Raw genomic sequence first — 27970 nt, 5'->3', positions numbered from 1 at the left:
TCTGGCTGCCTTATATGCTGGGCAAAAAAAGATCACATGCAAGTCATTTTCCTCTTTGTCAACACAAAGAGGGCAATGCTTGGTGGAAGGGACTTGCAACCAGGTGCTAGAAAAGGAACGCAAAGGCAGTGTACCGTATCTCCACTGGAGAAATAACTTTCTAGTGAGTACGGGATATATGGGATCAAAAGCCTTTTCGAATGCGTAGAGGTCCTTATTTTGCAGGAATTTGGAAGAAAGGGATCCCTCTGTCTGGGTAGCTAAGGCCCTTACCCTTTTGTGTTCATGATACAGATTCGCCAGAAATCTCTTAGAGATTCTAGGTGCTGTATCTGCTGGTTTAGTCCACAGTTCGGGGAGCCCCAGATCTGTGCAGGTGGACTGGATATTTTGGACCCAGGGGATACTGAGCGCCTTAGGGTGTTGTAATAGTTCGACCAGTTCCGCCCTATAGTCGGTGAGATCGTCGCTGCTCCAAAGCCTGCGCCAGAAGGCAATGGGTCTTAGACTTATCTCATCGGCGAGAGGCCGTAGCCCAAGATCAAGCCTCAAAGGGAGAAGTGGGGTGCTAGGGGGAAGTGCGGTAATTTGTCTTATGAATCTGTTTTCCGTGGATGACAGATTCCGACATGGAGTGTGGCCCCACAGTTCAGCCCCATACAGGATCGCCCCCCTGGCCTGTGCCTTATATATCTGAATTAGGGCCCCCAATGGGCGATAGGTCGAACCAGTCATCATCCGGGAGATCCCCCCGGCAATTTGTACTAGTTTAAGGTTAGCCCTAGTTTGGTGGGTCCCCCAGTATCCCTTCCACTAGCCCCCTTGACTCGTTCTTTCTCAATTGCTGCTGCTACTGCAAAAATAGTAGGAATCACCACAGCTTTTTCTTGTCCTGTTCTTGTTGAATTCCCATTAGTATTAGCATTTGGATTTATATGTGAGTTTTTTGGCTTCACTGATTCAACTGGTGTTTTAGGTAGATTTTTTCTATTCGTATTTGTTTTAGCCCCCTCTTTAGGCATGCCGTTCTCCCCCTGTTCATCTGCAGCTTTCTGTCTGCCCCGTGTACCTTTAGGTGCCATATCTTTGTCTTTATTCCTAATTTATATTTAAGTCCAGAAAGCGAATTATTAGGCACTCACTATCAGCTTGTTTTTCCACTTACAGTGGCGTTCGGAGGCACAGACTCACCAGTATTGCCTTCCTTATGACATCTCACCTCCCGATATTATTAGAGTTGAGAATTTAACATCTTCTGCTTTAAAGTCTTGGGAAGGTGCTGCAAAATATTTGTACAATGTTTTTTTTTTCCTGGCCGCTTTTGTTTTCCATCGTCTCAGCCCCTCTGCCTGCTGGAAAGCTACGCGACCGTTGGAACACTTGTTACGCTAGTCTGCACAATCAGTCTCAGGTGTGCGCAGCCCAGCTCTGCCCAGCCGGGGAGCTTCGGAAGTGAAACGCCGTGAGAGCCGTATTCTGATGATCGTGTTGCCGCCGCCCTCGCCGGGATCAACGAGCCCCGCAAAGTACACACCAAATGACCTCCGACGCCGAGTCCAGCCCAAAGTCGCGGAAGAAAAGGGTCTCCCAGTCGGCAGCCAACTCAGCCCACTACCGCGCCACTCCGCCGGACTGCAACCGCTCGCCTCTCACGGTAGGATTCTTCAGGTAAAAGCGGTTAGCAAGGGACGCGAGGAGTGGTCAGCTTACACGTCCACCCTCGCGGACGCCATCTTGCCTCTCTATCGGGGGACTATTTTTTTCATTGATTTCTGCTCGTGTTTGTCGTTGCATTAGCCCTCTCTCCACCCCCCAAGCACATTGTATGGCCGCAGTAACCTCTCAAAGACCTTGCCCCTGTGGCCTTCCTGTCTGCTAAAGCCCATATCCTATTTCAGTGATGAGATGATATGACAATGCTGACAGTCTGCTGGTGTATTGACGCTAATGTGATTGCATATTATGGTTGTTGTTTGCGGGGAAAGACAGGTGGGGTGGTTCACTGCAGAGGTCTCTCCATGAGTGATGTGTTGGACAGATCACACCTGTTCCTTCACATCAGTTTGCCGGACATAAAAGCAGCCCTCTTACCCCTAATAGCTCACAGGTTATAATGGTTCTTACGGATAACCCACTGAGCCACTTCTGTATAAGAAAGCAAAGCAGTACTTGCACTCTACTGTAGGAGTGCACCTTCAACCAAGATATGTTCCTAATGGTGTCCATCTGATAAAGCCTTCCAGCGACTGATTCCTTACTTTAGAATTATCCCCAGGCATCAGACTGGATCCAGCAATTTTTTCGTGAGTGGTATCCCTGCTCTCCCATAGGTGGTGTTTTACGGCTCCATGTGGCATCTCCTCGCCAAAAGAGATGTGCTTTGTGCCTATGTAAGGCGGCACCCCAATACGCGTACATCAGTTCTTCACTTGCCGCACTAGTCAGCCCAGATCCGGAGAGAGAGCTACAGCCAGTCATTTTTTGACTGATGCTTTTTTGACTTTTTATTGAACTTATTTTAGGGGAGTTTTCCTGGTGTGGCAGGATGTCCACTAGAAAAGCTGGGTTCAAGCCCTGCAGCACCTGTCACCAACAGATGTCGGTGATGGACCCGCATCTTGTTTTCCTCCGGTGCTTCGAGCAGGACCAAGACGCGAAGACCGGCATTGACTGCTGTGCCATGCACCCCAAGGCCTTGAGGGAGCGCTCCCTCAAGCTCTTTGACGTGTGACACTGTGGCTGTTTCGATCCTCGTTGTGAGTTAGGTCCCTGGATTGGTCTCAGAGCCCAAGATCTTCATCGCACTCAAAGTTGTTTTCTGGTGTGTCCCACAAGAAGAAAAAGAGCAAGAAGTTGAAGAGGTTTTCGACTTCACCCAATCCATCAAAATCATCCAAGGGAGGTGAGGGAGCATTGTCATTCGTGGCCTGGCTCAACGGTAGAGCCTGTGCCTGGGCCAGCTCCTCTCCTTCCCGAGTTTCTGAGAGTCAGAGCGACTCCCGTCCAGCTTTGAGAATTTTCATGAGACCATGCACCTCATATATAGGCCGCCCGTCCATGCTAGTATGCCTTCAGACCCCGCTGGTTTGGGAGGGACCCCTACTGGTTCTCTGCCTGCGGTTCTGCCACCCCGGCTCCAGTCAGACCCCTTGGATCCACAGATGGATCCGGACATACACTGTACCACCTCAACGTTCCTCAGCGCTGGTCCCAATGCTGATGCTCCTGACGTCGCTGGCTGCTTTCTCATTCCTGACTCTGATATGGAGCTTAGCGTTGTCTGGCGCCACCTGAAACCATTCCTTCCAGGCAGGAGCCCTATTCATATGGACTGGGACTTGGGGCAGATTGCGAGAGACCCTGACAAATACAAGCTCCTAGACTCCAACATGGACTGTGAGGAATTGGTGGACGCCAGTAGACTGGACACCTCCCCAGATACTGGCATGGTCTCTCCTACTGTGGTTATGGAGGAGGGAGCATCTTTGCTATGGTGATGAGAAGGGCAGCCGAGGTCCTGGACCTTAGTCTTCCCTCAGTGCCAGTCCAAACTTGCATTTTGACAAAGTTGCTTCAGCCAAAAGTGACCCTTTCAGAACCACTTCTCCCATTTAACAAAGTCCTTATGGATGTCCTGCTTAGGACCTGATCCAAACCCTGTGAACAAATCAATTGCTTGCCGCCACTAGCCCACTCCATGGGACCCCAGTTTCCTCATGCTTCACCCCACCTCTGACAGTTTGGAGATCCAAACCTCCACTTCCCTGGTAAAGCCTGGCGCATTCCCTACTACCCCACCAGATAGGGTATCCAAGAGACGGCCACTTTAGGCAAGACCATTTTTTTCTTTTACCAGCCTGACACTGCGGTCCTTGTACACCATGTGCCTCTTGTGTATTACTCCCATGCTCTATGGGATTCAGTTGCGCAGCTGCTGCCCATGGTCCCTGAGGAAGACTGGGCCATACCCTTCCAAGCTACGTCAGACAGCAGAGACCCAGCCAAGTTCACGATCCGATGTGGGCTGGACACCACTGAATCGCTAAGCAGAGAAGTTTCTTCGTCAGTGGCCTTGTGGCGCCGCGCCTGACTGAGGACGACTGGCTTTTCGGAGGATGTCCAAGTGTTTCTTATAGACAAGCCCTTTGTTGGCTCCCATCTCTTTAGAGACAAGGTGGATTCAGCATTGATGCGCTTCAAGGATAGCACAGCTGCAGCTAGGTCTTTGGGCCTTTCCATTGGGCATTGAGGGAGAGGTGGGTGCAAGATGGGATAGAACTAGATGATGAAGATTGGCAGACAGCTGTGTCATCCCCCAAAGTGGCGGCGATACCAGCACGCTTGAGATTAGTCCAGCTCAAGATACTGCACAGGATTTATATCACAGGGCCTCGGTTGGTGAGCATGGGGTTAGCGGATGCAGGATTATGCAAGTGGCAGTGTGGGCTCAACGGCACAATCATTTTTTTTTAAATAGTTTTTATTGCAGACTTATGATACACACATTGTATTTATGCATGCATTACAACCTTGACCTTCTCTCGCATCTATCATTATTCAGTTCCTTACACAGCCTTGGAACCCACAACCCAGAGGTCGGGCGGCGTTAAACATGAGAGTGTCATAATCAATATTGCAATATACAGTTGCCTCGATTTCGCAAGGAGTTCACATGTCTGCTTTTAGTTTTACTCCCTTGTCCCCCTCTACTTCCCGCGAACTATCCCCAACTGCCCTCCCGCCCCTTAACTTCCACCACCGACGCCTGGAGCTCGTTCAGTCTATACCTGTGGGTGTTATCAGGAGCTAATAGGTGTCTAGGTGTGTGATGCGCCTGGTGTGTCTTGGGGATTGACCCCATCCGGGTCCTGCAGCTCCCCATCATCCTGCAATGTGCTATCTCGCAGTGCCTGCACTAGTGTTTCCCATGCAGCTGCTGCGGCCATCGCCCTGTCGTCTAGTCTCCGGCGTGCCATTTGGTATCGCAGTGTGCTTTCAGCAGCCGCCCACTTCAAGAACTCGTTTGCCCATCTCTTGTGTGTGGGACCCGTTCTCGCCTTCCAAAGCCTCGTGATTTCCCTTTTGGCTAGGAGAAGGCCCATATCAATAAATTTGCTAGTAACTCTATTTTTGGGAGCGTGTGGGAACCAATGCAGTACACTGCCAGCCATATCGAACTGTAGGTTTCTCTCGGTCAACTCATTCAGCGAGTCACCTATTGCCCGCCAGTAACCCCTCAAGTCTGTACAGGACCAAAACATATGTTCCATTTCCGCTCCTTCTGTGGTACATCTGGGACATACTGCCTCCGCCTCTCCGAAATATTTTCTAATTTTACCTGGTGTCAGATAGGCCCTATGTAGGATGTAGAAGTGTATTTGTTGGAAGCGTGCGTTTCTCGTGCTCTTCCGTGCTCGCCGCAGTATTTGTGCCCAAGCTGTCTCAGGGATCTCTTTATTTAAGTCAGATTCCCATTTGGCTTTCAGCGCTGTTAGGGGCGGCAAGTTTTCTCGTAACACCCTAGAGTACAGGCATGTTACTGCCTTATAAGTTCCCGCCGCCATCATAGTATACTGACAGGCCATGGTCGTTGTGGGTTCCGTAAGTCCCCCTCTCCAATGTGCCTGCATGGCTCTGGTCACCGCTGCATGCAATAAATAGCCTCCCCGCGGAAGATCAAACCTTTCTTGTAATGTTTGATATGGTATTAACACTCCATCGTCATATAGGTCTCCAAGGACCTGCAGTCCCGCATCTTCCCAGGCCTGTAACTGCGACCAATCACCCCCATGGGGGACCTGCTAGCTACCCTGAGGCGGAAGCCGGGGTGTTTGCTCTTTGACTGAATTTTAATTTTGTATTGCACGCACACTGTTTTATGTTGATTTTAGAACCTGAAACTGTGTAAATCTTTGTAGCACTATCTCGAGCGCTTTAGGGGGAAGATCAATTTCCCTCCTTAGCGTCAACACCCACGTGACTCGGGGCCACGCCCCTCCTATGTAGCCACGCCCACTCCCGGAAGTACAAAACGCCGCGCTGAGTCTGCAGCCGGTGTTGACCTGCTAGCTACCCTGAGGCGGAAGCCGGGGTGTTTGCTCTTTGACTGAATTTTAATTTTGTATTGCACGCACACTGTTTTATGTTGATTTTAGAACCTGAAACTGTGTAAATCTTTGTAGCACTATCTCGAGCGCTTTAGGGGGAAGATCAATTTCCCTCCTTAGCGTCAACACCCACGTGACTCGGGGCCATGCCCCTCCTATGTAGCCACGCCCACTCCCGGAAGTACAAAACGCCGCGCTGAGTCTGCAGCCGGTGTTGACCTGCTAGCTACCCTGAGGCGGAAGCCGGGGTGTTTGCTCTTTGACTGAATTTTAATTTTGTATTGCACGCACACTGTTTTATGTTGATTTTAGAACCTGAAACTGTGTAAATCTTTGTAGCACTATCTCGAGCGCTTTAGGGGGAAGATCAATTTCCCTCCTTAGCGTCAACACCCACGTGACTCGGGGCTACGCCCCTCCTATGTAGCCACGCCCACTCCCGGAAGTACAAAACGTCGCGCTGAGTCTGCAGCCGGTGTTGACCTGCTAGCTACCCTGAGGCGGAAGCCGGGGTGTTTGCTCTTTGACTGAATTTTAATTTTGTATTGCACGCACACTGTTTTATGTTGATTTTAGAACCTGAAACTGTGTAAATCTTTGTAGCACTATCTCGAGCGCTTTAGGGGGAAGATCAATTTCCCTCCTTAGCGTCAACACCCAGGTGACTCGGGGCCACGCCCCTCCTATGTAGCCACACCCCCTCCTCCTCCTCATTACCATGCTCAGTCCTCGAAAGCGCAGCGGTCGAGCGCAGCGGGCACACCTTCAGCACGCCGAAGACACGCCTAAGACTAGCCCGTCTGTGCCCGTCCGTGACAGGACGGGGCACGAGGCAGAGGCTCTCACTTCCCTTACATCTTCAAGGCTGGTAAGATCGTCATCTGATTTGAAAGCACTGCGCCCCACCCCCAATCCGAGGTGCTCAATATTTAACCTCCACAAAGTCGGAATACGCTCTTGTTCGGAATGTAAACTGTCCACCTCAATATGCCAACCCCACCCTGACACTTCCAGGAGACATAGGAAAAGCAAATTACTGCGCAAAACTGAACCTCTAACTTACGTATTTTACAGTACAAATTGCCGATCATTGCCCAAACATAAATATGATATCTTCAACCTCCTAGCTGAAAACTGTCCCAGTGCCCTTTTCCTAACCGAGACCTGGCTGCACGACAGCGCCGGACCGGATGTTGCTATCGCCCTCCCCGACAACTATGCCATTGTCAGAATAGACAGGGATAAACAGCTAGGTGGCGGGATAGCTATTATCTTTAATAGAGAACTAAAATGCACCCTGGAGCCTGTAGCTATTCCAGACTGTGAAGCGGGTCTATTCAAAATTTCCTTGAACCCGAATTTCACAATGTCAGGCCTTCTGATTTATCGACCCCCAGGCAATTCCTCTCAATGGGCATCCAACTTAGCCAATCTTATCACCCCTTATTACATCACTTTAAGCAATTTTTCCCTGCTGGGTGATTTGAACCTGCACCTAGAGGACCCCACCATCCCCTACTGTTCTAACCTACTTGAAGACCTAAAGTCCCTAAATCTGTCCCTGATAAACTCTAGCCCTACTCATATAGCTGGCCACTTGCTGGACCCTATAATATCCAACATCAGTGAACTAAGTTGTATTGCCACCCTGCCCACAGGCTGGTCTGACCACCATCTTATAAAATTCAACATTAGTTTTCCATCCTCACCCAACCTGCAATATGATGCTCAAGGCTCATGTAGGAAAAATTGGAAGCTAGTAGACCTAGAACTACTAAACTCGGCACTACAACATAACCCACCAAGCTGTAGCTCTAACATGGATTGCCTAGCAACCGAAGCGCAAAATTGGCTCAGCGATGCAGCCAACAAATGTTTGCCCTCTACTTGTATCAAAGGGAGCAGACACCGCCCTCCGGCTCCATGGTATAATGATAGCCTAAAGATCGAAAAATCCAAATGCAAAGCGCTCGAACGCAAATGGCGTAAGAATTACGCCCCTGATGCAAAAAGAAGCTACCAGGAAGCCAGGAATCTTTATCACTCGGCCTGTGCAAAAGCAAGAGCTGCTTTCGTCTCAAAAACTATCATGGAAGCCACAAATATGCCAAAAACCCTCTTCAACAAAGTTAAAGAACTGGCTGGTGCACACACTACAGCTGCTGCACCCCCATTAAATACTCAACAATGTCAGGAGTTAGGATGCTTTTTTACTGAGAAAATTGATAAAATCATCCTAGATATCAAGGCAAAAAATACAGAACTATCCGCTCCCTCTGACCCTGCACCAACATCCCTTGGTGACAACTTACTGGAATCCTGGCCTGCTCTTTCAGTAGACAAGCTGAAATTAATTCTTAAAACCATAAAATCCGGCTCCCCCAGGGACCCCATTCCTATCAAAATCATTAAACAACTTGGTGAAAACTCATTGGAGATCATTGCTAATCTCCTGAATTCATCCCTTGATTTTGCCACTGTCCCAGCCTTGTGGAAACATGCCATGGTTACGCCCCTTCTGAAAAAACCGACTGCAAACCCGGAAATCCTCGCTAATTACAGACCCATATCCCTGCTCCCGGCATTTTCCAAATGTTTGGAGAGACACGTTCATTCAGCTTTAGCTACCTTCGCAGAAGAAAACTCTCTACTACATCCATCACAATCTGGCTTTAGGGCTGGCTTCTCTACCGAAACCGCCCTGCTCGGAGTCACTGAACATATCCGAAAGCTACTTGATCAAGGTCAGACGGTCGCGCTCGTGCTATTGGACCTGAGCGCGGCGTTCGACACCATCTCCCACGAAACTCTTATCAAAGAACTGCACAAAAATGGTGTACGAGGAAAGGCACTGGATTGGATCCGGTCCTTCCTGACAAACCGAACCTTCCAGATCACATCTTCACGAGCCGTTTCGGACTCCTTACCTGCATCCCATGGAGTGCCCCAAGGGTCTATTCTAAGCCCTCTGTTCTTTAATTTATATCTCAAACCCCTGGCCGACCTTGTTGAACAATCGGGTCTCACTCTTATGAACTATGCCGACGACTCCCAAATCATCTTTTCCCTATCCGAATCTTGTCCTCACTCCCCTTCGTTACTCAAAGACGGACTCCTAAACATCCTGAACTGGATGACAAAAAACCAGTTGAAACCAAACGGCGACAAGACGGAGATACTGGTCCTGGGAAAAGATCAAGATCTGTGGAATTCCGCACACTGGCCTGACCAGATGGGCGCCCTTCCTACTCCGGTGACCCACGCTCGAAATTTGGGCTTCATTTTGGACAATTCCCTATCCATGAACCAACAGGCCAGTAAAGTAACTGGCCTATGCCTCACTATAGTTAAATGGTTGAGGAAGATCCTATGGATGCTGCCTTTGTCCACGCAAAAGACCGTAGTCAATGCCCTCATTACATCAAGGCTTGACTACGGCAACATTCTGTACCTGGGCGCAAACAAATCTGTAATCGGCCGACTGCAGATGGTGCAAAACGCAGCAGTTCGGCTACTATGCAATATTCCCAAGAACTCCGGAGTCTCGAACCATCGTCGGAAACTCCATTGGCTCAGGATTGAAAACAGAATCCGCTTTAAAGCCCTGAACTACATGTTCAGAATTAAAGCAGGTACAGCACCTAAATATCTTCAAACCCTCGCCTATCTTTACAGTCCCAAGCGAAACCTTCGGTCGCAGACGGCAGCCTTTTTCTGCGTACCGAGATTCAAACGGGCGAGAACAGGAGGCAGATCCTTCGCCCATCTGGGACCCTCCCTATGGAACACGCTCCCTCCCTTCATTCGGAAGGAAGAAAATTACATCAGATTCAGAAAGCTTGTTAAGACCTGGCTATTTGAACAATAATACTCAATAGCCATTTCCCCCCTTTTTTCTGTCCTCAAACTAGCTGTGTCTAGGCGCCGGGAAACCCATTTTGGGTAGCTGTTGCGCCATATAAATTGAAAAAATAAAATAAATAATATATAAATAAACGCCGTTACCATTCCGAGACGTATCTCAGGCGCGTATGGGTGCTTGACTCCCGCATGACGTTGGGAACGGTTCCAGCAGAGCCTGAACGTCTGCTCCTCAAGAGTTAAATTGCTCAGGGCCAGTCTCTGCTGCAAGGTAATATAAGCGAGGACGTGTCTCGGAGTGCCTCCATTTCTCTCTTGCTCTGGGCCACGGTATACCCTCGCCACCTCCTGCGTGAAGAGCTGCAGCTTGGCCGCGAGGTAATAGAGTTCGAAGTCTGGGACCGCTAGTCCTCCTTCGTCTTTCGGGCAGAGGAGTGTTTTGAGCGCGACTCTACATCTGCCCGAGCCCCATAAAAACAAGGTCAGTTGCGATTTGTAGCGTCGACAGATGGGGTTGGGTATCCACACAGGGAGCGTGCGGAAATAATAGAGAAGGCGCGGAAAAGCAATCATTTTCAGCAGAGAAATTCAGCCAGTCACCGAAAGCGGGAGGGTGGCCCAAAAGGCCATGCTTCCTTTTAGCGCTCGCATACAACGGCCTATATTGCCGTCCAGCATATCTGCTGCCGTGTGATACACGTAGACCCCTAGGTATTTTAAGCATGTGGGCTCCCAGGTAAGCAAAGGGCAATGGACAGGTCGCATTTCTCCTTTCCGCACAGGGAATATACATGTCTTGGACCAGTTGACTTTTAGACCCGAGAGCTCTCCAAAGCGTGCGAGAAGCCTCTCTGCTCCCTTCAGCGCTTCTTCCGCGTCCTCAAGGAATAATAAGAGATCGTCTGCGTATAAGGAGATAAATTGTCTTTCTCCTCTAATGTCTATTCCCCTGTAATGTTTCCCGGTTCGGACTTCAGCTGCAAGAGTTTCAATCGCCAAGAGGAATAACAGAGGGGACAAGTAGCAACCTTGCCGCGTTCCGCGCTCCACCGGGTTTTGGTGTGAAACGAGGGATCCCACCCGTACTCTAGCCACAGCTGATGTGTACAATACTCTTGTCCATTGGATATATATAAAGCGTGAAAAAGGGTGATAGGCCTTCTGGTGCTATTTCCGTCTTAAGCCAGTTGTCCAGATAACCAACCATGTCTCCCCCTTCTGTTTTCTCCGGCAGGCCTACTAGGCGGACGTTGTTGCGCCTACTTCTGTTTTCGGCGTCCTCCGCCCTTCTCTCCAACGATTGTATTCGGGCCAGGGCGCCCGCCAATTTCCCTCCATCGATTTGTGAGCCGGGGCTAGCTCCTGCAGGGTGTCTTCTGTGTTCTTGACTCTGTCTTTGAGTTTGGCATGGTCTGCCGCAGGAGCCCCAGCCCTGTCGCTACTTGTGCGATATCCCGCTATAAAGTGTCTTTCGTGGCTTCGATGGCTTCTAGGATTCGATCTTGTAGTTGTTGGAGGTCTACAGGCCCCGGGACAGTTTCCTCCAGTGTTGCTGAGGATACGGCTTCTTCCCCCTTCCCCTTGTTCTTCACCATTGTTGCTCCTACACCCAATGGGCCTTTCCGCACCTCAGTGTGCGGGAGGAGTTCTCAATTACCTGGGTGTGCAGTGAGGGCCCCGCAGGTCTTTGGTTCCCTGTCTGTGGGTGCAATTATCTCCGCAGTTCCAGAGGTTCGGCAGCCCGGAGGGCCGATCAGACCAACTGTCGCTATAGGCACTTAGCGCTCAGGTGTCTCTGTTCCAGCCCAAATTTTCCTTTTTCAGCTGTAGTTGAGATTCTCGTGGCGCTTCACAACAGGACGGTTTTAGGCTCGGGCAGACGTCTAGTCCTGTGCCCGCACTCTTGGTGGGTTCCGTGTGCTGCTGAGGTGTTCTCTAGGTGTAAATGCTCCCCATCCAGCTCCGCTCATCTGCTACACACGGCCTGTGATGCACCTCAGCTTGTGTTTTGTAGTCTTCTGTAGAGCCCGGGCCCGCAAGGCCCCGCCGCCACTACCTCCACGGGCCTTTGCCGATAATCCCCAGCAACTCGTTGTTGTCTCTCGTCGTTAGCACTGTGGCGCCTCCAGATCACCGTTCCCTTCCGTGCATTGTCGCAAGGGCGAGTTCTCGCAGGGAGTAACGATCATCCAACCCCCATCGATCTTGTACTGCTCTCCGGAAGGGTGGTTCAAATGGGGTCTCAAGGGTCGTTTAAGGGTCTTCCACTCAGCGGCGATTCCTCCCGCCAATTAGTTCTCTTTACTCTGCCATTTCCGGACCCTCGGTGGCCTTTACACCACCCCTTTCCCGGTGCGCAGCTCTGGCGAATCCCGACTCTTCGTAGGGTACAGTTTTACTATTCCTCTACTTTTCTTCGGGGGACACCTAGGCCATTCTTCTCACCACAACAGTGCCAATCTCATTCGCGGTAACCTCCTTTCACACCACCGTGTTCTCTGCAGTACTCCGCCCTGCTGCGGTCACCAGCCCGCTTTCCCCCGGGGCCGCGCTGGGCCGTCCCACTCGCGCTCCCCTCGACTCCACGGGCACTCTCACCGTCTGGGCCAGCCACTCCCACCTTCTGTCTGTGTGCTGCCGGCAGTCTGGGTGTTCTGTCGCTTGAGGGTTCAAAGCCGCTCGCCGGTGCATCGATCTCTGCGTTGTTCCCCTTTGTCCGCGGCGCAGATCCCAGCCGCCATCTTTCGTACCCCCGGCATAGGCAAATGGCTGTGGGGCCGGGCTTCAATTCGCCCGTCTCCGAATGCTGGTCTTCTCTGCTCTCCTTGCCGGGCACGTCGCCTTTGCCTTCACAGCTCTCCTGTGTGGGCTCCTCCCTGCTGCGCCTTATTTCGCTGGAGTTCGCGAGCGCCGGCCGCAGCCATGTCCGCCATTTTGGGGCCGCCTCCGTTCTCGATCTTCGTCAACTCCGAGGTTGGGTCGGTGCGACTCTGCCAGGGTGGTTTCTACAGCCGTCTGGGTGCCGCTAGTGTTCCTCTGCGCCACCAGCGCGTAGATGATCGTGTTCACGTGGGTTATCGCTATTTATTTCAGGATAAATTGGGGATCAGGCGCGGAGCTCCGGGCTCACGCCGCCATTCCCTCCGGCGTCCAAGCCACGCCCCCCTCCTCAACGCCACATTCATGCACATCATCTAGGAGTATACACATATTAGCACATATTGGCTTAAAGTACATAACATAATCAGGAAAGTACTGCATGTCACCCTACACCCTGAGGCAAGGAGGTGCCTCTTGAACATATGGGAACCCACAGACCTGAACATCTCTCAGACGCAATGGGCTACTTTAGGGTTTATGTTGGCCAAAAGAAACAGTGCTCAGTTGTGGGGGGCCGCTCAACCGCCTACCCTGGAAACTTGGGAAAGTAATTTGGATTGGTGCATGTTTAGGGAAAAAACTGTGTATCTGGCAAGGGGGTGCCCTAGGAAATGGTCGCGGGTATGGGGCCCTTGAAATAGTTACAGAAGGGAGATCTGTGTGCCGCCACAGAATACTGCGTGAGGTTCCTCTCCTGTTTACATTGTAGTTATCCTTGAACCATCTGCTTTGAAGTTTGCAAGGTAAACGATCCTCTGTACTGTATTTCTGCTGATGTATGTTTGGTTTCAATAAAAAGAACTATTAAAAAAAATAACATCAGAGCGCTGGGTTCTTCAGATTGTCCGAAAGGGCTACTCCCTCCCCTTCATATCTTCCCATTCACCCATGCCACCCACTTGTGACAGGCTGACGGAGGACCATCTCTCCTACTACGTGGAAGTGGTGGCTCGCTTGGCCAAGGGAGCCATAGAGAGGGTTCTGACACCAGAAGTAATGTGGTTGTTATTCCTGCTACTTTCTTGTGCCCAAAAATTCAAACTGCTCACACACACTAAAGTCCTGTCTGCCCTGGAACCGGAAAACTGGATAGTGGCGTTGGACACATACTTTCACATTCTCGTCCTGCCTGCCCACAGACCTGTACCTTCGGTTCACAGTAGATCACAAGCACTTTCAATTTGCCATGCTCCCTTTTGGAGAGGTGGATGCCAGAGTCCTCTGGTCTTTGGTAGAATCTGGGCTCCGCATCAACCTTCTGGAGCTGCGTGCAATCCGGCTGGCATTGAAAGCCTTTCTACCCTCCATCAAGGGAAGGCATTCATGGACAACACTACAGCCGTATAGTATTGCAACAAACAGGGCGGAGTGGTGTCGTGAACCCTTTGCCAAGAAGCCCTGCACCTCTGGAAATGGCTGGAACGCCAGTGGCATATCCCTGGTTGCTCAAAACTCTGAACACCAGGTCAGACAAACTCAGCCGAAGATGCCTAGTGGATCATGCGTGGTGTCTCCATCTGGAAATAGTGCTAGGTCTCTTTTAGCAGTGGGGAGAGCTTTGGTTAGATCTGTTTGCCACCAATGAGAATGCGCCATGTCTGTAGTTTTGCACGCTGGAGTTTCCAAGACTGCTCTCGCTCTGAGACGCTTTTCATCTAATGGGGAGCGCAGGCCTGTATGCCTTTCTACCCATTCCACTCCTGCCCTGAGTTCTTGAGAAGATCAGAAACAACCAGGCCCAAGTCATCCTTGTGGCTCTGGGCTGGACTAGAAGACTTTGGTATCCTGAGATATTGATCATGGCTGTTGCTGCTCCGATCTGGCTGCCCCTTCTGGAGAATTTTCTGTCACAGCAAATGGGGACGGTTTTCCACCCAGACGTGTCAACACTCCACCTTCATGAGTCGAGATTGAGCGGCAGTAGCTGACAGCTTTTGACCTTATGCCCAAAGTCTAGATTGTTATCTTGGCACACAGGCATCCCTCTACAAAAACAGTATAAGCCTGCCATTGGGGCAAGTTTGCGGTATGGTGTGCAGAGAAACAGGTTGACTCTCTTTCTACGCCCTCTCTCAGATCCTTCTCTTTATCCTTTCTTTTGCACAGCAGGCCCTCTGTTTTGGCCCCTTAAAGGGCTATCTTTATGCCATCTCAGCCTTTCTGCTGTTGCCAGATCTGCCTTACCTGTTCAAATTCCTTGTTGTCAATAGATTCATGAAAGGTCTGCAACATATGTTTCCACCTTCACCCTCTATCATGCTTCAGTAAGAACATAATCTAGTACTCACTTTTCTGATGTGCGCTCCCTTTGGTCCACTGCACAACTGTCTTATCAGGCTCCTTACGATCAAGAAGGCCTTCCTGGTGGCATTAACAACTGCCTGGAGGCTCAGTGAGTTTCAGGCTTTGTCGTCTAAGCCTCCCTACCTGAAAACCTTCCGAGACAGTCTGATTCTTTGCACTAGAGCTTTCTTCCTGACGAAAGTTGTCACTTCCTTTCATGTAGTCCAGTCCATCACCTTGCCTACCTTTTACACTCTCCCACATCCCTCTAAGGAAGAGGAGTGACTCCACCGCCTGGCCAAAAAGAGCGTTGTCATTTTACCTTGACCGCATGAAAGAGTTCCGGGTGGACGACCAACTTTTCGTCGGGTGCGTCGAAGCGGAGAAGGGAAAGGCAGTGCAGAAACGTACCCTGCATTCAAATCTGCTACACATTGGCCAAGAAACAACCCCACAGGACCTGCTTGCTCATTAAACCATAGCCAAGTCCTCCACCAAAGCATTAACAAGCGGACTTCTGTCCTGGACATCTGCCAGGCAGCAATGGCAGCTACGCTACACACGTTCACCAAGCACTACTAACTGGACGGTCCGGTCTGTCAGGACGGGCACTTTGCCCATTCGGTCATGCAGGATTTTTTGGTATGGAATTGTTTTGCAGCTCTATCTCCTGGGAGGTATTGCTTGGGTAGCTATTCTAAGGTAAGGAATCTGTGGCTAGAAGTCTCTGTCGTATGAACAAGTTACTTACCTTCGGTAATGTCTTATCCGGTAGAGACTCTATCTAACTGTAGATTCCTTACATACCCACCAATCATCTCCACTCTGCGAACATATTTCTAGGTACAGGGCTGTTCCCATTTCAGGGCCTATTTTTCCACACAAGTGGTCAGTTTTCAACGTGGCTGCATGTATCTGGTGTGGAAAGTGGTGAAAAGAAACTGATGTTAGCTAGGGTGACCAGGCGTCCCGGATTTGCCAGGACGGTCCCGGTTTTTCACCAGCAGTCCTGGCAGATTTCAAGAAATTTTGCTCATGTCCCCGTTTTTAGAGAGGGTTGGCTGAAAACAGTGGGAGGTATCTTTTTATTGTTTGCAAAGCAGGGATCGTTGCAGATGTTTCAAGAAAGCAATTTATTTAACAGGAAAGCTACTAGGTTTAAAAAATTGCATTTGATGTATGCTCCTACTGCCTGTTCTGTAATTATCTGCTGAGTAGCACTGTCATTCTGTGCGCTCGCTTGAAGTGAAATTGTAGTCCTTCTATTTTTGTGAAATGTCCTGGTTTTTGGCTAAAAAATTCAGGTCACCCTATGTTAGCACCATGCAAGTCACTTCTGGGACAGACGCCAACGCCATATGGAGCCAAACTATGCCACCTACTGGCGGGCAGGAATACTGCTCACAAAAGAAATTCCGGATCCAATCTGACACCTGAGAATAGTTCTAAGGTAAGAAGTCTGCGGCTAGATAGTCTCTCTACCAGATAAGGCATTATCGAAGGTAGGTAACTTGTTCTACATTGCAACATCTAGAGATCTCGCAGGGTGAACAGTTACCGGTACAACCCGCACGATTTGAAACTTAATCCACATGTTTGCATTTGAATTCCCTACTATGGACACTTTTGCAGAACGAGAGGTATGAGCTGTTCACCTTGTGGATGGCATGGGTCCCAACGCGCTAGGAAAATGTCTAATATTGGTTTGGAATGAGACAATCTTACAACCTTTACTTTGACTGAGTTGTCTGATTTTGTGAGCCCTGCAAAAGTTACCTGAGTCTAGTGGCTTATCGGGTTACCCCATTGCTATATAACTGAAACATTTAAGGGCAGGCTTCATTCCACAGCTTTGCTTCACCAAATCTGACCCTCCTATACCTTTTTGAGAGGAGACATCCAAATTCCTCAGCGGAGGAACCTTCTGTATAACGAATGGGAGCGAAGCTGCACTGCATTTTACCAGCTCTCATCTTGAACTCCTTCCTCCAGAACCGCTGGCCTTAGCACTTTATAGCCTCTACTACGAGAACACGGATATTCCATCAACTGTACAAGAGCAAGTGGCAAAGATTTGCTGTACCATAGAACACGTCTGCTCAATTTTTTGGTAAATGATGCAGTGTGTTTTATCAGACATCTATCAGAATATGGCATTGATGTAGATACCTAAAGAGCTTATCTTGCAACTATTCATGCTTCAGTGTCATTCAACGTGTATGCAACTTTTGGAGTGATAGATACCTGTGCTATTCCCTGTGGGAAACAGCGTTTACAACGCTGTCATTACATTGCTTTACACTTACAACGCAGTCATTACAACGATCGCGTTGTTAGAACGCGATACCTTTACATCGCAAGTCATTAGATCGACTTGCTGTAGGGGGCGCTCTAACCTAAGGAATAGTATAATTTACTATTCCAACACCTTCCCTACTGTTGCGCACTGTGGAGTTGGAATAGTAAATTATACTTTTCCTAAGTCCAGCGCGTCCTCTACAGCAAGTCGATCTAATGACTTGCGATGTAAAGGTATCACGTTCTAACAACATGGTCGTTGTAACAACCGCGTTGTAATAAAACGTGAAGTAAAAGCATGCGTTGTAACATGCTATATTCTTCCCTGTGGTTCCAAAAGCAGTAGGCCTAAAACTTCCCACCTTCACCTCCTACTTTCCTATTCTCTTTACTGTTGAATCTGCCCTTAGGGTGAGAATGGAACCATTATGGTGAAACATTTGGTCTACGTCATAAATGCTAATGCTCTCCTGACATATTCTGACAAAGTACCCTAGGATGACAGTGGTAGAGAGACTTAGGAGTAATCTGTTCTCCAGGAAGGTAACTTTATTCTTTCACATAATTTCTAAAAAGGCTTTAGTTTAGTTAACAACTCATATAGAAAGGTTTCAGTCTTCTATAAACAACAGTAATTTGTACAGAATAGCATATATGAGCCTTATAAACAGTAATGTACCTTATCTGACCATTGTGATACCTGTTCCTGAAATGTTTATGCAGATTCTTCCAGGTGCCAGCTCCTCTCAGCTCATCCTTGTTGACTTGGTCTGCTCTCTGAAAACCCTGAAGAATGATGTCATATTACAGCTAGTGAAGGAAGTGGTTAAGAAACCGCCACAGATTAAAGGAGAGGAGGTAAATGACTTAATGCCTGTATCGTATTTTGTTTTTTTTAAATATGTGTTGGATCTACAGCCATAAATCCCTGTTTTTTGGGATGCCACAAAATGCCCTGATACGTACACCACACCAGAGTGTCAAAGCATCAACAAATGACATTTGTTGTAAGTTGATCTTCCCCACAACCCCTTTCCTGTACCTCCATGGCAGGCCAAGAAAAGTCCTTTCTGACTAATTTGCTGAAATGTTACAACTTCTGCATCCTCATCACTCAAGTCTGTTATTTTATCTGCGGCCTCAGAGTCTATGGGCTACCCTGGGACTCTGAATGATTGCTCATGGTTAAGGAAACTGCAGAAGAGTGTGTTAGTGAATTCCAGAACGTCCTGTCCCATTTGGATATTGAGGCTTTTTAGGAGCAGATGATGCGTACGGAACTCCACCCACCCAAAACCACAGTGATTGCAGTATTGAAGTAGCTCTGTAAATCAGTTCTGCAATCCGTATGTGATGCAGACATGGACTTGTGTTACCCCCAACAATGATTCATAGCTGAGTTGATTATGTGATGAAACCAGGTTCTGCTGGCAGTCTGGCCTTCAGAAATGGCAGTCAAACCGATTTGCTTCAGAATTGTAGCAAGTGTTGTGGCAACTATCTAAACCGGAAAGACAGATGATACAGGAAGCTACAGGCTGAAAGGTAATGAGGTGGGTCCGAGCCAAAGCCTGCTGCTGAGGCGAGGCGAGGCAGACAGTGGCATTGCTACCTCTGCCAACCCATAGTACATTGGCTGTTGTAGTTTTCTGTCTAGCTAGCACATTGATGTGATTTGAAAGACGTCTTATACTGTTAAGCAAACTGGCTGCCCTTGTGAAATCACCTTGAACTGTGATGGCAAATGTAAACAAGTCTGCTTTCAAACATTTTTCCTGAAAGAAGTTTCTGTGTATAAGTTGAGAGCCGCATCTTGGAAGAAGCATTATGGCGGCAAGGCTGCCATGCCATTCTGGCATGGTGGACCTGTCATTTCGCTTGTGCGTCCTTGAGACAGACCCCCAAAGTAGAGCTCCATTTCCAGTAGTCGCATAGCTAATATTTCCCTCACACTGGAAGTAGGCCCCCAGTGCATGAGGCACATTGTTAGTTGTCTTCTGTCCTAGACCACCTTAAAGTTCTGGTATTACTGCAAACAAGGGGAATGGGACAGATGGGTCACTGGATTGCTAAGAGTGACTCACACCCTGGAAGAAGGTTTTTAGGCACTATGAAAGCAAACTTATTAAATTGGTAGAATTTGTATTGCAAACTTTTCTGTCTATAAACAAAGTTCTTGTTATTTCTTTCCCAGAAGTCTTTGGTGGATGTACCAATGCTGCAGTTCTGTTATGCTTTTATTCAAAGGTACAGTGATGGTACATTTATTAATCAGTTTCAATCTTTAATATCAATGAATTGCATTTGTAAAGGTTATGTTATGTTCCACTTCTCAGCTCATACATTTTAAAACTGTCCTTTAGGTCAGGCAAAAAGTCATTAGCAATGCATAAAATATGATGTAATTCAAATAGTGTGTGTATGGGGTTACACCATTGAGCATGAAAGAAAAATGTATTAGCAGGGTGTGGATGTGTCCGGTGAGAGCAATGCAAGTAGGAACAGACTCCCTCTTTATACTCATTCATTGGGTCTCCCGTCATACATAATAAGGCAACAGTAAGAAAGGATACTGGGAAAGGAATGGGTGGGGACGCTTATGATGACTGAAGGTCTTTAGCAGATTAATCATCCATACACTCTAAGGTTAGACAACCTGCTGCAGTTAACCTACTCAAATAAATCTATCTATATTTTGATTAAGGACACCCATTTTCCCTCTCCTCCAGCAACCTGGATGCCAGTGAGTTTGCTGTGTTGTTGCAGGGGTATACCTGGCTCATGCCTCCTGCCGTAGGCCAAATCTAGATGTTATCCTCTGAGAGCTGCCGTGAGTCTCCTTGCAGAGTTTAATGCTTTTGTGAGACAGCACTTGGCTGAGGCCTTTCCCACCCAGCTTGCAAACTGGTGAGGACATTAAATGTAAAGCAAAATTCGCTAATAATGGTTTTCATATGATATGGTTTCATTTATGATACACCACTGGAATCTGTTTGCCATTTTGGGCAAACCCTCATGACCTCCAATTGGCATATTTTTCAGCAATGCATAGATATTCGCAGAAAATATGAAAACACTCCAAATAATGTGACAACACATTTTGCTACATCTAAAAAGGGACAGGTGAGTGCTCTGAGATGGGAAAGCAGGACAAGCAGTAATTTGTTGCTAGTCGTCAGGGTAGAATATATTTAAACGCATACGTTTTTAGATGTGGTTTCTCATTTAAAAAAGAAAGCTTTGTAGATGTTTTTGAATTAGTATTAAACATCTCTGCTTTCCTGCAGCCAATCCTGTTGTGAGCTGGTGAATTAATCAGTAATTTTGTAACACTCAGAACTCTGATACTTGCTCCAGTTATGGCTCAGCGCTAAGCCACTTTTTCATTATGTCCATATAGCCGAATAGAGGTGTTGGCCATTCTCATAATAACTTTCTTTTCTGAATAGGAAGTAATTGAATTGAGCTTTGTGGCCTTGTGATTACACCACTCTACAAAGTGAGCAGAAACATTTGTATTGCTCCAGCATGGCCCCACAGTTGGCTCAGGGGGGAGGAAATGGCAGCAAGTATGATACTTACAGAAAACAACACAAACTACCATACATAAATGAGCAAAGCTTGCATGCAAATAATCCATATTTAAGGAAATGTCCTTAGTCTTATTTTATTTTCCTGATCGTGATGGACTGCAGGTATGAAGACTCTCAGTTTTAGGTCACGTTCTACAAACACAACATGCTGTTTCTTTGGACAGCCATAATTATGTACTTGGACTTGTTTTCACAAATGACTGGTTTGCGGTTTTGAGAAATGTGTCCAATCTGTTTTGTTGACAGGCTTACTGTCTCAGCTCTTCAGGAGAACTTTCCTCCCTTATTGGGATTACTGAAGGAGTCTGTTGCCTTGAACCTAGCCCCACCTGGGTACTTCCTGCTGCTTAGGTATGTCACTATTGCCTCACATTAACTTTATATTTTAATGTAGTCGATGGAGTACTAACATTTCTGTGTTAAGGATTGACCAAGGAGTTTTGACATGCCAATTATGAACTCTTTTGTGTTTTCTTACAGCATATTGAATGATTTTGTAACACGAACTCCGAGCCTTGAAAACAAGAAAGATCAGAAAGATCTTCAGGTGTGCAACCTATTTTCATTAACCAAAACATTGAATTGTGTTTTGTGACTCCTTCAAATGTGTTTGAGGAGCTACTCGTCCATGAGTTAATTATGTATGGCTAAGTCCGGTTTAGTACACTGGTATGTTCAAGTAGGTCATGGCATGGTCACCATATTGTTGTTTTTGGATAGTCAACTAAGGAATTGTTGGAAAACCATCCCCAAAAGTTACTTTTCTTCAGATGCAGGTAATTAGAATTACATTTTATCACAGATTTCCATCCGAGTTCTCTCTGCTATGATGCGCTCAAATTCCTTCCTCCAGCATATTTGATATATATTGTTACCGTCCTGCTACTTTGCATTTGAAGGTATCAGCGAATACGTGGAATTTATCCAAACGGTGAATGGCATGCTTAACACAGACTTTGCCACTTGCAGTGGCTTTTTACAGTTAGTTGCTTTCCCTTTCTAGGTTGCTTTTGGCAAGATGATTACCAGTAACAGCGAATGTTTCATTTATCAAGCAACCCAGTTGTGGATTAGTGTTCCTGTGTGAGGGAAAATCTATTATGCGTTCCCCACTTCACCGTTTGATGGGAAGTCCAAGATGATTGATCCTTTTTCAGGTGCTTTCATCTGGCTCCTTGGCTTCGGCATAGGTATCAACATGATTTCAGGACAGACTTTAAAGTGGAACCTTTTTAGGCAAATGGTTCTGATAACATTGAAATCTCAAAACATATTAGTCTAGTTTTGGTGCTGTTGATTTTGTTGCCTGGTCTGTGACAATGTCTGTGGGTAAGAGATACATGCCTTGCTGAGGATATCAGGCTTTACAGTGAACGTGCAAAGTAAACATGTAGGCATGTCTTTCAACTGTGAAACAATATTTTGAGACAAGGTGGATTAACCCATAGAGAAATGCAAAGGTTAAAGACAAAAGGCTAGATCTTTGGGGTTTTAAGCTACTTCTAATCCTGTTACATGGCTGAATTACCAAAGTATACCCTCTGCTCCTCAAAATAGAAACAATTAAGAATAGACCATAGAAAATGTGACAGAGGCCGAGTTTAGATAACACTTTCAACTTCAGCATTAGTAGCATAGGTCTTGTTGTGCACCAGCTAATCTGATCTTTTGAGAGCTCTATCGATTGCAGTAAATGATCTATGATGGTCTGTTGTTATCTTTCAGGAAGTGACACAGAAAATTCTGGAAGCTGTTGGGAATGTTGCTGGCTCCTCCTTGGAACAAACAAGCTGGTTGAGTAGAAATTTAGAGGTGAAAGCCCAGCCCCAGGTTTTGTTCGATGAGGATGATGAGGAAGAAGATTTGTATGGTATGTAGTGACCCGGGTGTATTACTCTTGTTTCTGATGTTAATGGATATCTTTACAGCTTTGATAACAAAGCCACTTTGATTTTTGCAGACGGCACAGCAACAGCAGCACAGTCATCTATGGTATCTGCATCAGCTCCCTCGATGTATAGTGTCCAAGCACTCTCTCTCCTTGCAGAAGTAAGAGTAATCATTGTTGTTAAACTTTATTTATTTCATGGTATTAGCGCTTTTATCAAAACGTTTGATTCATTTAGCGTATTATAAGTGATTGCAAGTTTTTCCAGATGTCTTTGTTTCTATCCATGGAATGTCAAGAACATCTTGTAAGCTCTTTAGTATTTATGCAATAGATCATGAGTTTTATGATTATGCTCAGGCACCAACCCTAGAGCAATATTTCTCCTGGGAGAAAAAGATGAAGATATTTTTGGGACCTTTTATTTAAGTGTTATCCTTCAGGTGTAAGAATAACTTTGAGCTGTGAGCACAATTTGCTTCACTCTCAGAACATAAAAGTTATGATGGTCTCCTGTATATTTTATCTTTTTATATTCCAATAATGTTTAAGATCTGTGTCTACCAATTAATTAATGAACCGTCCCTGAGGTATGAAGAAGTTGTTTGTGTCATGAAAGGTATGGTTCTGAAATATCACGGTTTAAATGTCATGCTATAAAAACATAGTAAAATTATCAGCTACATATGTATATGTAAGTAAGTATAGGTTTACTATACTTGATTCTAGAACTGTATAGCTTGACAATCTTTATATCATCAAGACAAATTCCCTTATCAAAATATATACTTAACATATTAATATTATAGCTGCCTATATTTGTGCTATATTCTTCTTGAACTGTAATATAGAAGAGAGTGATAATTGGAATGCTTGAATTAATCACAGCCACTGTTATTACTCATACCGCATCCCAGTCCATCGTTATTTTGTTCACCATGCCACCTCAGTATGGACCCAGCCATATGCAAAACATTCTTGACGCTGCTCAGTAGGAACCATCAAGCCTAAACTGCCAGGCCAGGTCCTCCCTGAACCAAAACACAAGCAGCCCAAGTCTGGTTTCACCCTTATTTGGGATCACCAATCTGGTATAGCTTTGTTCCAGTGGCACAGTGGGCACGGGCTCAAAGTCTGGGCTTACCCATACCCCATAGGGTGTTGTTGCACTGAAGTATACAAAAAAGTGACGGATGGAATGCTTTAATTAATCTCCGCCACTGGTAATTGCATGGGGCCCATCCCAATCCAATGTTATTTTGCACACCATGGGTTAGGACCTTTCTCTTCTTTCTTTACAGTAACCTGAGTGCTTCATCCTGATTCTCCTTTCTGTTTCGTATAGTTGTCGCTGCGTCTGTAAACACTTCAATGTCCTCTCTCTGTTGTCCTATTGTCAGAGTCCTGCGAAGAACGTCTATCAGAATACTGATAACGATCCAGCTAAATAATCTTGTTGCTGTCCCTCAAATTGTAACCACCCATGCTCCTACACATCCCATAGCATGCCCCATTCCCTGAGAAACGGATGGGCTCTTTTTTGGTTACAGATAACCATATATTGCCATAACCTGCTACTTAGTAGATGGATTGTGACCACAAGACATAAAAAGCATATTGCTAATTTCAGAGTTGTTATAAATGTGAAAATGACAGTTCTCCTATTTTTCCCAAGAATGTTTCCTAACTCATATTTTATCAGTCTCTAAGAGCATAAAGTAAACTAACTGTGCCTAATTACAGTATTTGGATCGTCACCCTGCATACCTTGACCTCTGGTAGGTCGCTCCCCTCCTGCTGTAGCTCGCCGCTGTCACCGCCTCCTGCCTGCGCTGTGTGCCAACTCTGGTTCCCGGCTCCTCGCTGTCCCTGCTGTCGCTGCCCTCCCCAGGACCCCACCCGCTCCCCGCGCTTGCCCCTGTTTTCCCGCCGCTGCCTCCCCTGCGACCCCATCCCCCTGCCGCCGATTCGCTCTCCCCTTCTGCCCCAGCCCCTCCCAGCTGAGCCGCCCTCCCACTCCTCCTCTTATGGCGGCTGCTGCAAGGCCGCTCAGCGGATGCGCCGCTGGCGCGCAAAGGCGCGCCTAAGGCAAGCCCGTCTGCGCCCGTCCGTGCCTGGACCGCGCTCAGCGCCACAACCCCTGGACCGTGCTCCTCTCATGAAGCCCGCACTCGGTACAATGCCAACACCCTCATCGCACTCATCCTCGGACGACCATCCAGCTGCCACAAAGCCGCCCCTAAGCGCACCCACGGCCCCTTCACCTGCCGGAACTGCTGCTTCTCCTGCACCAAAGACACCGGACCTCCGACCGCGACCACCAAAGACGCCGAACCTCCGACCACGACTGAACCCAACCAGCTCCGCTGCATCCTGCTCAACACCCGCTCCACCCGCTCCACACGCAAACACGCCGTCGAGCTCTGGGACCTGCTCGACTCCACATCACCTGACATCGCCTTCCTGACCGAGACCTAGATGATTGAAGCCTCCGCCCCAGACATCGCAGTGGCCATCCCCGACGGATACAAAATCACACGCAGAGACCGCGCCAACGGAGTCGGCGGGGGGATCGCAATCATCCACAAGAGCACCATCAGGATCTCCACAAGCACCACAGACACCCTCAGCACCGCTGAACACATGCACTTTCAAATTCACACGGACCCCAAGACCCCCCTAAGAGGCACCCTCATCTACAGACCACCCGGACTCCGTCCCCAATTCTGCAACTCTATCGCCGACTTTATCAGCACGCATGCCCTGACCTCCTCCAACTACATCCTCCTCGGCGACCTGAACTACCACCTGGAAAACAACAATGACAGCAACTCATCCACCCTGATCGACAACCTCATCACCCTGGGCCTGACACAGATCATCACCCAACCACATCGCCGGCCACACGCTAGATGCCATCTTCACCTCCAGCCCCCACGTTGCCTTCAGCCACGCCTCCGAACTCACCTGGACCGACCACCACTGCGTCCACTTCAGCTTCCGGAAACCCGTCTCACATCACCGCACCCTACAGATCCCCCGACGTCGCTGGGGCAAGGCCACCAAGGAACTACTACAGGCCGACCTCGCACTCAACCCACCGACCAACCCCACCGACCCCGAGGAGGGGGCCCGCGCCCTCAGACACTGGATGGAAGACTGCGCCAACACCTTAGCCCCATTGAGACAACACACTGGCAGGGACACCAGCCAGAGAGCCAGCTGGTTCACCCCGGAGCTCCTAGCCTCCAAGCGAGACTGGAAAACACCTGGCACAACGACAAAACGCCCGATAGCCGCGCAGCCCTCAAGGACGCCATCCGCAACCACCACCACCTAATCAGAACCACCAAGAAAGCCTCCTTCAAAGACCGCCTCGACAACATCACACACAACAGCAAGGAGCTCTTCAACATCGTGAAGGAACTCTCAAACCCGGGCTCCTGCACCAACGACATCCCGCCATCGCAAGCCCTCTGCGACGCCCTCGCGGCCTTCTTGCACCGCAAGATCACCAACATCCACCACAGCCTCAACCCCCGGACGCACCACACCAACCCCATCGCACCGCTACCACAATCACCCACGGACCACGACCACCTCACCGCATGGACCAGCATAACCACCGAAGATACCATCACAACCATGAGCACCATCCACTCCGGCGCCCCATCCGACCCTCTTCCCCACCTCATCGCCAACAAGGTCGACAGCTCCATCGCACCTCACCCGCGGAACATCATCAACCTCTCATTCGAGACCGCAACCTTCCCTGCATGCTGGAAACACGCCAATATCAACGCCCTACTGAAGAAATCTAAGGCGGACCCGAGCGATCTCAAGAACTTCCGGCCCATCTCCCTGCTCCCGTTCCCGGCGAAGGTCATCGAAAGGATCGTCAACACCCAGCTCACCCGGTACCTGGAAGAGAACAAGATCCTCGACCCATCCTAGTCAGGCTTCCGCATCAACCACAGCACCGAGACCGCCCTCATCGCCGCCACAGACGATGTCGGAGTCCTACTCGACAACGGCGAGACAGGAGCCCTCATCCTCCTGGACCTCTCCGCTGCCTTCGACACCGCCTGTCATCGCACACTACGCGCACGCCTCCACGACGCAGGGATCCGCGACAAAGCCCTTGAATGGAACACCTCCTTCCTCTCCGAGAGAACCCAAAGAGTCCACCTCCCCGCGTTCCACTCAGGAATCACCAAGACCATCTGCGGCGTCCCACAAGGATCATCCCTCAGCCCGACACTCTTCAACATCTACATGGCTCCACTCGCACGCATCGCCAGACTCCACGACCTCCGCTTGATCTCATATGCCGGCGACACCCAGCTGATCCTCTCCCTCACCAAAGACCCCCTCACCGCCAAAGCCAACCTCCACCGGGGTATGAGGGCCTTCGCCAACTGGATGGAAGACAGCCGGCTCAAACTGAACACGGACAAGACAGAGATCCTCCTCCTCGGACCCAACCCCTCCGCCTGGGACGACTCCTGGTGGCCCACCTCCCTGGGCGCCGCCCCAACCAACCACGCACGCAACCTGGGAGTCATCCTCGACTCGAAACTCACCATGGCCAACTAAATCAACGCAGTCTCCTCAACCTGCTTCTACACCCTCTGCATGCTCCGAAAGATCTTCAGATGGATCCCTACAGGCACATGGAAAACTGTCACCCACGCCCTCATCAGCAGCAGACTCGACTACGGCAACGCCCTCTACGCCGGAGCCCCGGCCAAGCTCATCAGCAGACTTCAAAGAATCCAGAACGCCTCGGCACGCCTGATCCTCGACGTCGCCCGCCGAGACCACATCGCCCGTCCCTCCTGAGAGACCTGCACTGGCTCCCCGTCAACAAAAGAATCACCTTCAAACACCTGACCCACGCACACAAAGCACTCCACAACACCGGCCCTGAATACCTCAACAGCCGACTGTCATTCTACGTACCCAACAGAGAACTTCGCTCAGCCGACCTCTCACTGGCCACCGACCCACGCATCCACAGAACTTCCTCCGGGGGAAGATCCTTCTCCCACCTAGCCACC

General features: G+C 48.7%; 1 protein-coding gene across 4 annotated transcripts in view; it reads left to right on the top strand.

The window, feature by feature from the left end:
• DOP1B (DOP1 leucine zipper like protein B) overlaps positions 1-27970 on the top strand; it is a 735954-nt gene that overhangs the window by 464656 nt on the left and 243328 nt on the right. For all 4 annotated transcript variants that reach the window (XM_078656883.1, XM_078656881.1, XM_078656882.1 and 1 more), the window contains exons 23-28: positions 18153-18287; positions 19624-19676; positions 21269-21373; positions 21503-21569; positions 22748-22892; positions 22983-23071. In XM_078656883.1, the coding sequence (XP_078513009.1) occupies positions 18153-18287; positions 19624-19676; positions 21269-21373; positions 21503-21569; positions 22748-22892; positions 22983-23071 (594 nt within the window). The remainder of the gene's footprint in view (positions 1-18152; positions 18288-19623; positions 19677-21268; positions 21374-21502; positions 21570-22747; positions 22893-22982; positions 23072-27970) is intronic.

Source organism: Lissotriton helveticus, chromosome 8 (assembly GCF_964261635.1).
Source record: "Lissotriton helveticus chromosome 8, aLisHel1.1, whole genome shotgun sequence".
NCBI classification, from domain to species: domain Eukaryota; kingdom Metazoa; phylum Chordata; class Amphibia; order Caudata; family Salamandridae; genus Lissotriton; species Lissotriton helveticus.
Note: the sequence above shows the minus strand (reverse complement) of the source record. Positions and strands in the feature narration are given on the sequence as shown.